Source organism: Bos grunniens, chromosome 28 (assembly GCF_055505025.1).
Source record: "Bos grunniens cultivar Pamir isolate PY7600 chromosome 28, Bosgru_T2T1.0, whole genome shotgun sequence".
NCBI classification, from domain to species: domain Eukaryota; kingdom Metazoa; phylum Chordata; class Mammalia; order Artiodactyla; family Bovidae; genus Bos; species Bos grunniens.
Window position 1 is genome coordinate 44,892,888 of NC_141192.1, and position 12,243 is coordinate 44,905,130.

General features: G+C 39.8%; 1 protein-coding gene across 1 annotated transcript in view; it reads left to right on the plus strand.

The window, feature by feature from the left end:
• Positions 1-12,243, plus strand: part of NUP133 (nucleoporin 133) — a 55,845-nt gene that overhangs the window by 28,024 nt on the left and 15,578 nt on the right. The window contains exons 15-21 of the mRNA XM_086381671.1: positions 1,032-1,256; positions 5,661-5,783; positions 6,395-6,494; positions 7,363-7,614; positions 8,262-8,395; positions 10,668-10,826; positions 11,445-11,580. Of these exons, the coding sequence (XP_086237797.1) occupies positions 1,032-1,256; positions 5,661-5,783; positions 6,395-6,494; positions 7,363-7,614; positions 8,262-8,395; positions 10,668-10,826; positions 11,445-11,580 (1,129 nt within the window). The remainder of the gene's footprint in view (positions 1-1,031; positions 1,257-5,660; positions 5,784-6,394; positions 6,495-7,362; positions 7,615-8,261; positions 8,396-10,667; positions 10,827-11,444; positions 11,581-12,243) is intronic.

The window sequence follows — 12,243 nt, forward strand, 5'->3', positions numbered from 1 at the left end:
TGGCCTCCTATGCCAGTGCTCTCCTTCAGGGAGCACTCTGAGGAGGTGAACTTAAGGCTGTAGGTTTCAGGCATCACATATTGTCGTTTCCACCAAAGTGTCATTGGTCAAAATAAGTCACAAAGCTAGGCCAGAATAAAGGGATTGGGAAATTGATTCTGCTTGTAGATGGGAGAAGTGGCAAGGTCATGTTGCCAAAGAGTGGGCTTGTTGGCATGGGAGGAGTCCGTGGCCCTAACACGCTACACTAAGGGAGCGCTTAGTTCTTGGAGGGCGGGAACAGTGGAGCTGGAGCTGGTGCGGCCGCTCTTGTCACAGCCTCCCTGGGCTCAGACCCTTGTGGAGTCGCACAGCTGCTGGCAGCAGTGTCTGTTGCAAAGGAATGTCTGTCCAGATCTAAAAATCCCACTCTGCCTACACCTTTATATTTCCTTAAATATTGAGAGCTTATTTCATTGAAAGATTTGCATTAATAATCAGGGAAAATGTACAACTACATACTTGTGTCTACAGAAATAGTTTTAAATATAAACTCTCCTTCTTGAGGCAGAAATAGGCATCAAGTAAAGAGACAGCTGATGCAGAGGGTTAGAGACCCCATCCTCCCCCTGGCTTTAGGGTTCTGGAACATGAAGACTGCTGAGTTTCTAGTTCCAAAGGTCTGGAGTTGAGGGGAGTTGATTAATGTAGGTAGAAAAGAACAATTTTATAATTCTTTGATAACCATAAGCAATCATTTGAGGAGTAAGGTAGGCAGAGACAACAGTAGTTGACAGAATCTCTGGGGTCACTGTAATCTTAGAAAAGAAACACCTGTACTTTCTTATAGGTGTAAATTGCCCTGGCTGGTTGCGTGTGTGTGCGTGTGTGTGTGTGTGTAACAGCCCCAAAGACAGACAGCAGGAGATTTTTCTGGGGGAGACTGGGGCCAGCCTCTCTGTGCCCACTGTGCTTCTGGTGGAAATACGACTGCATCCTCCTCTGTTTTACTTTGAATGCTCTCTAAGAACACATGTTCGTCTTTCCACAAGGTCGGCCTCTTTAGACGTCTCAGCACTTTTCCAGTGAGAGGGATGCCAATGGCCACGCGGCTACTGCTCTGTGAGCATGCCGAGAAGCTGGCTGCCGCCATCATCCTCAAGAACCACCACTCGAGGCTTCCTGACCTCATGAACACAGTGATCCTGATGGCTTTGAACAAGAGGGACTGTGACGTCCCGTCCAACCTGACCCCTGCAGATGTCTTCTTTAGAGAGGTGAGATGAGCCCCCTCCTCCCCTTAGCATGACTCTGGAGCACTGCCATTTACTGAATGGACCCCCAGCAAGGAGAGGGTTGAGGACAGACGATCTCGTGGAGTTTTGAATTGAACTCCATGTTTTCTGGTTAAATTATCACTCAGAAGCATCACTCACTGATCACTTTCCCTGTAAATGAGAGCTTGGGAAGTTGATGACAAAGTCCTCTCTGTCATGTCTGATGTTGTCTTTGTGCTTCTCCACACCCCTCTTGACTCTGCCCTGGAGGGTGCCTCCACAGTGGGCTCCCCTGCCCCTCCATTTCTCTTGGCTCTGATGGAGCGGCAGCACCATCGGGTCAGAGCTTGGAGCATTGTCCCCACCTTCCTTCCTTGCTGCTTCTGCCTGTTTGTTGTGCCTGCTGTTGGACCAGCCTCCTCTTTGGCTGCCCTCTTTGTGTGTCCAGCAACTGCTCCATCCCAGTGCCCCTTCAGGCCTGGAGCGAGTCGTGGCTGTCCTGTCTGGGTGGCCTTACTCCTGCCCATTGCTTTGTAGATAGTCCCTTCTCTAAACTCTTCTCAGCCGCCTGCTAGGATCCTGCTCTGCATCTTTTTTTTGACTGTGCTGAGTCTTCATTGCTGTGTGTGAGCTTTTCTTGTTGTGGAGCACAGGCGCTGGACGCGAGGGCTTCAGTAGTTGCCCTGTGGTATGTGGAATCCTCCGGACCAGGGATCCACTTTGTCTCTTCCATTGGCAGGCGAATTCTTAACCACTGGGCCACCTGGGAAGTCCCTCCACTTCATTTTTATTTTTTTTTAATATAAATTTATTTATTTTAATTGGAGGTTCAGATTTATCTTCAGAGAAAAAGAAAACCTGTAAACTTGGGAGGGAGAAGAGATGAAGGTGCTGGAAGTCAGCCCACAGCTCTGGTACCTGAGTGAGCGCTCCCAGCCTTGTGAAGGACAGGGCTGCCTCCCGTCTCCATGAGTGAACACTGATACCACGGCCCGGGGCCGGCTGTCTCAGTGGGGACCACAGGCCCTGCTCTGAGCCACCTGCAGCAGTGTTTTGGGCATGCTGATAGGCTGCTTCTGGAGTTCATAGTCCTTCCTGGAACTCCCTCCTATCTTTGTGGCATTATCTGAGTTTAGAAACAGTGCTAGCCTTCCCCCAACTCTGTGGAATGTGGAATTGTTTTTTGCTTTTGGGAAACTTCTCTGTTTGGTGCCTCTAATTTTGTTTCCTTCCTCCTACAATTTAGCTATAATCTAGCAACTAGTAGCCTCTGCCAAGAGTCTTTTTTATTCTGAATATTTGATGTACTGTAACCTGAAAATAATTTGACACTGAACTATGTTCAGATCTGTTGACTCCGTAAATGTATCTAGTTTGAAGAAGACATCATTTTTATACGTTTGGGCTTGTTTTCTAGGGAATGTAAGGCAAAACACTTTTCTGTTTTGTTTTGTTTTTTAATCAAGGAAGTATGCCTGAAATCTGAATTAAAACAAACCAAGACAATTCACCTCAGATTTTATTATCTAACCAAACTACTGTCATTTTTTGTTTCCCTTTTTGTCTTTTCTCCCCCATGTTCACCTTTTTATTTGAATATTGGATTTAATAAGGAAAAAGATGCACTAAAAATATGTTGTAGAAAAAAATACACAAAACAGGGTCATTTTTTAAATTACAGTCACCATAAAGAGAAGGGTAGTTCCAGGTCCTGTGGCATCACAGGACATCACATGTCCCATAACTGTTCTTCATGCCCCACTGAGGATGGGACAGGAGAAGGTTGATTTGTCCTCCAGATACAATGTCTTAATTGTCCTTTCCTGCCTCAGCCACATGGCAGGGTTGGTGCATTTGCACAGATCTTCAGTTGTAGTGGAGGGAGAGTGGCTCGTGAGCACAGTTCAGTTCAGGTCAGTCAGAAACAGTGCTCCTGACCAGTTTCTTTTTTATTGGGAAGGTGCACTCAGTAATTTAACAAATTATCAAATCACTTATGTTCATAATATTCTGAAGGGACAGCACTACTTAGGTGGACTTGGATAAGATAAGCATAACAGTGGTAAATTAGCCAGAATTGGACATTTTCCTATTTAAGGCATGATGGAATTGTCACCAGAGAAAGTAAACAGAAGCAAAATAATTTAATTGCTCATCCCCTGGATTTTAAGATTTTGAGCTATGGAAAATGGAAATTAAGTTTTGGTAATCAGTGCTAGCATCTAGGATGTGCTACGTGTTAGGTTGCTTCAGTCATGTCCGACCCACCCACTGTAGCCCACCAGGTTCCTCTGTCCATGGGATTCTCCAGGCAAGAATACTGGAGTGGGTTGCCATTTCCTTCTCCACCTTTTTGTCTTTATTCATACATAATTTTACATGATAAAGGTTTTTTTTTTAAATTATTAATGACAGATTGAATTGAGCAAGAGCCTGATTCCTTTTTCGACTTTTAGATCAAAGTACTAAGCATACTGGTTAATCGAGTTATGTGTACATTTTCCAGTTAACTGGGGAAAAAAAGAAGAGTCTGAAACTTATCAGTTAGATGGATACATAATTGATGAGTAGTACCGTAGGACATGACAGGAGAAAAAAATTTTAAATATGATTGGTTCCTCAAAAGAATACTCCATATAGAAAATGATAATGTTTAAGATTGTTTACATCACCATTTATCTTCACTTCTCTTTACATTTACTGGTCTTTGGGTAAAGTTCTAAAGGTCCTTCCACATGGCATAATCATAATAAAAACAGAGAATTCAAGAAAAAAGAGAATTCAAGAGAACTGAAGAAGGAACACATAAGTTTAATATGTATCAATTTTTTTTCTTTTTACCTGTCCATCCACTTGGAAGTGGTAAATTACATTACAGACAGGTATTAGCATTTTAAGAGATGAACTGGTTAACCCACGTTAGGCTCTGATTGGTGGGCAAGGTGATCTTGCAGTCCAGGTAAAAGATCAGACTCTGCTTGAAGGTGCAGCCTCCACCTTGCCTCCAGTCTGGGAAGCAGCCCCACACCTCCTGGGGCTTTAAAAAGCGAGTTCACAGCTTCAGAACAGGGCTTCCAACTGTGTTGGTACAGCTTATGAGCAATGTTTGAAACCACTGAACACGTAACGTATGTGATAAGGGTATTTAGCAAATGTTTTGGCATTTTATTTGCTTTTATGTTATTTTCTGCCTCTATGTCACATTTACTTTCATTATCTTTTTCACATTAACAGTGTAAAAAACTCTTACAAATTCACTGTGCCAGGGGTTTATTGCTCGGGCTGTTAGGGTGACTGAGTGACATCAGAAATACTAAAGGAAGGACAAGATTTGCAAGACAGGGGTTTTATTTGGGCTGCGTTGTGCGTGTGTTTATGTCTTGTTCCTTCAGCTGGTCTGTAAACTCCTTGAGGGCAACAAATCTGATTTCCATTTCTTCTTATCTTTGCGTGCCCAATGCGAACTACCAAGTAAATATCCACTTGATAAATAAAGGAGGGTGAAAGCTTAACTGTGAGCTGAAACTGGAAGCAAATGTTTCAGTGCTTAACATTTTTCCTCAGTTACCTTTATGTGTTAATAATTAATGATAAAAAAGAAAAAAACAGTTATAAGTTATATATTTAGTTTCTATGTAGCTATTGTTGCTGCTGCTAAGTCGCTTCAGTCGTGTCCAACTCTGTGCAACCCCATAGACGGCAGCCCACCAGGCTCCCCCGTCCCTGGGATTCTCCAGGCAAGAACACTGGAGTGGGTTGCCATTTCCTTCTCCAATGCAGGAAAGTGAAAAGTGAAAGTGAATTTGCTCACTCATGTCCAACTCTTAGCGACCCCATGGACTGCAGCCCACCAGGCTCCTCTGTTCATGGGATTTTCCAGGCAAGAGTACTGGAGTGGGTTGCCACCACCCTCTCCAACGTAGCTACTACTATTCTATAAACATTTCTATTATGTCTAAAGAAAATAAATTCTTCAAAGAAAGAAATTAGCCTGTTCATTAGCCAGTTGAATCACTATTTTTATCCATTGGTTCATTTGTTTAATTCATTAGTTTAGGGTCTTACAGTGTAATGTGACTAATACTATTTAAAGGTGGCATTGAGCCTTCATAACTCTAATAAATATTTCAGTGACTTGATATTTAAATAAAAAGTCTACCTGCTAACAGTTCAGAATTTGCTTATTTAGCAGACTGTTATTTGGGCTCGCTGCCTTTTAAAAGTTAGGAGATTCTAGCTTTCCTTGGTTTTTAAATTTGTTTTTGTCACTGACCATCCCTCTGACTACTAAGCAGAGGATGTAACTTAGTGAGAAAAGCCTGCTGGGTCGAGTCTAGGCAGTTGTGATGGTCAACTGTCAGCATGGTTCCTCTTACTAGTGGGTGCTGTCTCTGTCCTCCGCAGGCGTCCCAGGTAGATACCATCTGTGAGTGTTTACTGGAGCACGAGGAACAAGTCTTGAAGGACACGTCCATGGAATCAGTTGAATGGGCGGAGGTGGTGATCAATGTGAACAGTATTCTCAAGGTACAAACATATGAAGATTCTAGCAAATCAAAGCCCAGACCGTGGACAGAGGAGAAAGTGGTTTCCATATTCCTACTGTGCATCACCAGCAATCCATAATGGGTTAGCCATTTGTTAATTCCAAAAAGTTAGGAAAACATCAGTAATTTTATCAGTCAATTAGCAGACATTTTGAGTGTGTGCCTTATGCATATTAAAAGTTTCTGTTTGCTAGAATAAACCTTTTATTTTGGAGAAGGACATATATATCATTGTAAATGTATTAATTTTATTGTAATTTTCTAAGCAATTGTCAGACACCACTTAGCAACTGAGAAACAACAAATAAGTTTCTCTTTTTTAATTACTCAAAAGCTCAGTTAAAACATTCCACTTAATTTTACCTCATGGATATTATAGTGATGATTCTCCTACTTCGGTTACCATAATTTTCTAAAATTGAAGTTAGATTATGGAGTAAAACAAATTTCAAATGCAGAAAGAATCAAAAAGTAATCCTACAGGCCTGTGCTGAGTAATTTTTTGTAATAATAGAACTTGATGTTTCAGATAATCTCAGGGATCCTGGGATCCCTCATTTCCGGCATGTGATAACACATTTCGTTTTCCAGGACATGCTCCAAGCTGCTAGTCACTATCGACAAAATAGAAACTCCTTGTATAGAAGAGAAGAGTCAGGAGAAAAAGAACCTGAGTATATTCCATGGACAGGTGAGATTGCAAGCATTGATCCCAATTTTCAGATTCATTAGCAGCTGCTCAAATTATATATTTTTTTCTTTTTTGGGGGTTGTGCCTGTTCTTTGTTGCACACAAGGACACACGGGCTTTTCTTTGGTTGTGGCTACAGGGGCTACTCTCCGTTGCCATTTACTGGCTTCTCGTTGCAGTGGCTTCTCTTGTCGTGGAGCACAGGCTCTAGGCACACAAGCTTCTGTAGGTGCAGCATGTGGGCTTAGTAGTTGTGGTACATGGGCTGCTGCTGTGTGGCATGTGGAATCTTCCTAGACCAGGGATTGAACCTGTGTCCCTCCATTAGCAGGTGAATTCTTAACTACTAGGATGTCCCAAAATATATTTCTAATGGTCTGTTATTTTTGGAAGTCATATTATTCTCCTAGTACAAGTTTGTAAATGAAATAAAAAATAATATAAGTGACATCTCCAAAATGAGCAGATCTTATGAAAAATCACTTTATTCCCTTGAAATAATTTGCAGCTGTCTCTATAGCTTAATTTTTTAACTGATACTTGTGCATCTACTAGGTTTTAGTATGTATAGTTATTCATAGAAGCAGGCCCTGAAAGTAGTGACTATATTTTATGTTGATTTAACACACAGAAGTAAGTGGAGTAGCATTAAAGGAATTTAGAAGGAAGAAGAGTCCGGTTTACTTGATTCTGCTGAGGCCATCTCCATAGAGAAGATGGTTTTGAGCAGTACATAGACAAGTGTCTACTGACCCCCTGTTTGATTTTTTTCCATCAAAGGTGACAGGATGTAATTTTTAGGCAGTTGGTCTTCCCTGTAGCCATTATGGAACCCTTACTTGTCCTATTATTTTGTGTGATTTCACAGCAACCAGCGGTCCTGCTGGCATCCGAACAGCAATAATGCGCCAGCATAGGACTGTCCTGAAGATGGTTTATCCTCAGGCAGACAGCAACCTCCGAAACGTTCTAACAGAGCAGTTAGTAGCACTGATTGATGGCTTCTTGGATGGTTATGTTTCTCAGCTCAAGTCTGTGGACAAATCCAGTGATCAAGAAAGATATAGCAGTCTGGAAATGGAATACCTACAGAAAAGATCAGATCTCTTATCTCCACTTCGTAAGTGCATATTTAATAGTGAGGGCTGTGGGTCTTTGAGTCTACAGAACGAATGGAGGAGTCAGATCATTCAGGCAGTGGTATTCAGTACAACATTGTTAACCCAGTTGTAGCTGAGAGCTTAAGCAACACTTCGTATGTATGTCTTTCTGTGTTCATCTGTTCGGCCTTATTGTCATTACTTACCTGGTTTCCTAGACAATGCTGAACATGATTTACAAAGGAATAAATTATCAGCGTGTGGAGACGGCTCTCAAAGAACTTGTTACCGTCTGAGACCTTCATAGGAATGGCTAGACCATAGGGCAGAGCAGATAAGGGCCATTAGAGGGTGTGGATGGGTGATGAGACTGCAGCAGAGGACATAGCCGGACTGTCATAGCCACGATTCACAGGAGGAGCTTGCCTTGCTATGTGAAGGAGGGGAGTAGCATCTTAGGTGGGCAGTGATGAAGGAAGGGCTGAATATACATCTTTAATGAGTTTATATGGATTATGAAACTAACTGCCAGTAACTAGAAAGGTTTCCATTAAGTACTTTTAGTAAGTAATAGGAATAAAGGCGAAATTTCAAGGAATATTATTTTTTATTACATATTAAGTTTTCACTAACAGGATTTTCTTCCCATCTGTTCTCATTCCCACAGTCACACTAGGCCAGTACCCATGGGCTGCTTCATTGGCAGAAAAATACTGTGACTTTGATATCTTGGTACAAATGTGTGAGCAGACTGACAACCAGACCAGGCTACAGCGCTACATGACCCAGTTTGCTGATCAGGTAATGAAAACAGCGGTGCAGGCGGTGGATCCTGTAAGAAGGCGCTACCATTTACGTCTTACTTAGGTTGTGGTTTTTTTTTTTTTTTTAATGTGTGTCATTTTATTTATTTATTTATTTTTGGTTGCACTGGGTCTTCATTGCTGCACGCAGGCTTTCTCCAGCTGCGGTGAGTGGGAGCTACTCTTGGTTGCAGCCTGTGGTGTCTCCTTGCAGTGGCTTCTCTTGTCGCAGAGCACAGAGCCTAGGCACGTGGGCTTCAGGAGTTGCAGGTTTGGGCCCTAGAGCACAGGCTCAGTTGTGATGCTTGGGCTTAGTTGATTCATGGCACGTGGAATCCTGACAAATGAGGGATCGAACCCATATCCCCTGCATTGACAGGCAGATTCTCATCCACAGAACCACCAGGGAAGTTCTTACTTGGAGGTTTTGGAAGACGATGCAGTCTTTTTGCAGTTTACTGGATACTAATTTGTACATTATGTTTCTTTGTAAATTGTCAGACAGTTTTTTATATATAAATATTACAGAAGGATTCTTTGATGTTTGAAAAATATGTCAAGACTTTTTATTTCTATTTTTGTATTTTCAAAGTACTTAGGTTAGTAATATTGGTAGAGTTCCACAGTTTGAATGGAAGATCTTGGGAGCATAGGATGCTAATGTTAAGAAAGCTCAGATTCCCATTTACCTAAGACTCTTGTTTTCCTTCTTTGACATCATGCTTCCTTTTTTTTTAATACCTAATTTTTTTTTTTAAGTTCCCATTATGACACTATCTATGTAAATTTAAGTTGTTCCTTAAAGCCATTTTATTTAGCCAGTTGGTCTTTATATAAAATCTGATTTTTATAAAAAATCAAGATGTTTATAAAAAATCAAATTTTATAAAAAATCAAAATGTTTATGTTTATAAAACATAACATTGTATAAAATTCAGGAAACCACCATAAAGAAAAAAGAAGATAAAAAATCATTCATAATTCTACCACCAGAGAGAACTCTTTTTTAAACATTTGGTTTAGTCTTTTTAATCTATGAAGCATGTTTTATTAACTGCTTATTTCACTTAATACATAACAGACATTTGTCCATATCATTGAATATCACACAACCACATTTTTAATGGTGTTATGGTATTTCATGGACTGGATATAGCTTATTTGATCAGTACCTGATTTCTGGACCTGGCTTATCTTGTATTTCATAATAGTGCTAAAGTAAGTACTTTGTGCTTATTGTAATTTTTATTCTTTTTAAGGATTCTTATTCTCTGTTGACATTTTCCATGCATTCTACTTTGTTTCTTTTACTTTAAAAAAAAAAAAAAATTTGTTTACTAGTTAAAGTTCTTTTGTGCTAATTCCAAAATGATTGTTCTTAAGTCTGCTTCTGTTATCTACATATTCATAGTTTTCTGCTTCCTAAGTTGTATTTTGGTCTTTGTGTGTGTTAACCATAAAGATGGAAATCAGCAGTGGTTTTTCTCCCCTGGAAGGCAGATAAAATGAAAGGCAGATCACTCAATTCATCAAGAATAGAGGTAGGCCAGGGCTTGATTGCTGCTTCTGTTACATTCATTCATTCCAATGAATTAATTGGTTTCAAATATCTAATGGGACTGGTGATTCCTTGCAGAATTCCCCATTTTGTGGAAACATCTCATAAGTAATGTGTGAGCCTACAGGACACTTGTCTTCCTTTCCAGCCCAACCTCTTACTCTACTGCAGGATCCAGCAAATGTCCTGGGCATTTGGAGCCTCGCTAAATACTGATTTATCATGCCAGCCACATGAATGCGTGGCACACGGTTCCACCCTGGAATCTTTCACCCTGGAAGGATGGAGTCCCAGTAGTGTCCAGTAGACCTTCCTGTAATGAGATCTTGCTCATATGTGCTGTCCAGAATGGGAGTCTCCGGCCACAGATGGCCTTTTGAGTACTTGAAATGTGACTGATGTCTTTGAGGAATTGATTTTTACATTTTAGATTAAGTTTAAACAGCTACATGTGAGCAGTGACTACCGTATTGGACAGAGCACATCTAGATTCTGGGTAACGTTGAGCAAGATCCCCATTCTGAATCTGATGTCCTCCTTTGTCAAATGAAGTCATTTGAGGACCCTACAATTAGGAACGTGGTGTTTAAAAACAGGATTTCCATGCTGAAGTCTAAGACCTTTGGGGAAAAAACAATACTTTTTCATCAGAAATGTATTTTTTGAAACTGTATTACTAAATATTATTGGATTCTTGCTTTGTTCTTTACAGAATTTTTCAGACTTTCTCTTCCGTTGGTATCTGGAGAAAGGAAAGCGAGGCAAATTATTATCTCAGCCCATTTCTCAGCATGGACAGTTGGCGAATTTTTTACAAGCTCATGAACATCTCAGCTGGTTACATGAAATTAACAGCCAAGAATTAGAAAAGGTAAGGTTTCAGCTATATGGATCAGATTTAGGTAATTTTTAATTTAGTTTTTAGCTAGTTTATTTTTTTATAGTTAAATATTACAGATTTTTTAAAAATGTCTATCTTTCTCTCACATAATTTGATAAAAGTATTTTTCATTTATAATGGTATTGCCATTACTTGTTATATCTCAGTTAAAAGAAATGAAGCCTATTGTAATTTGACTGTATTTACAATAAAATAAAGCACAAAAACTTCAACAGATAAATAGCAGTCATTGGCCATTTTTTGTAATGAGTATTTTCTTATAATAGAAATGTTCAAATTATCAGTAAAAACATTAAATAAATTCACGTTTCTCCTTGACAAGGTGTTGTAGTGAATATATAATTATTATAGAGCAAACTTTTTATACATGTCTCTTTTCCCAGTGACCAGTGTGAGTGGCTGATATTTTATTGTGTGATTACTCTCAAAGTATGCTGCTGATCTGTTTTAAGTTTTCCTAATAGTGACTTGATCTTTCACTGATACAGTTTGAGGCGGGGAAACCAAGTTTGGGTTTTTCATAATCATTATTTTAACTTGACTTAATACTGAGAATTTTACCACAGTTTTCATATTTTGTTATTGTAGGCTCATGCAACACTTCTGGGTTTGGCAAATAGGGAAACTCGTTACTTTGCAAAGAAGAAAACCCTTCTTGGCTTGAGTAAATTGGCTGCATTAGCATCAGACTTTTCAGAAGATACACTGCAAGAAAAAATTGAAGGTAAAAGGCCATATTTGAACAAGAAGATGTACAAGTCAATCATGCTGTCAGTGTAACCTTAGAATGCATTCCTGTTATCAGTTAATGGGATCCTTTAGAGACAGGAGCCATCCCCTTTCTAGTCAGTGTTCTTAGACAATTACTCAGTTACATAATTAGGGTTCTCTTTTTATAGAAAAGTAATTTGTGCTTTAAATAAGAATTCCTAAAGAATAAATTCAAATGATTTGGACAGAGTACTCTGATTACACCTTTAGCAAATCATATGCTAAGAACAAACTGCCATGCCAAGAAACATGACGTTTATTCAGTGGGTTTACGGTAGGTGGTGGTAATTCTGAAGCTCTTGATTTCGGAATTCAAAAATTGTTGATGTCATAGTAGTGAAACTATTCTGTTTCACATTCTGTGTATTGTAGACTGAGAAAATGATTGAGAATATTATTTTTGAGAACCAAAGGGAATAGAGGTATAAATATAGAAGGAAGGTGAGAAATAACCCTATATTATTGCATTTGAATTGCGTGTATCACATGGAATCATGGTTGTTTTCTTAAATGTATTTCTTGGCTGTCTTCCTGAAAAGTCCTAAGAGCAGTATCACCCCTGATAGCATGAGTATACCTAATCCCATGCTTTGGGGAGGTGTCTCACCCTGTGACT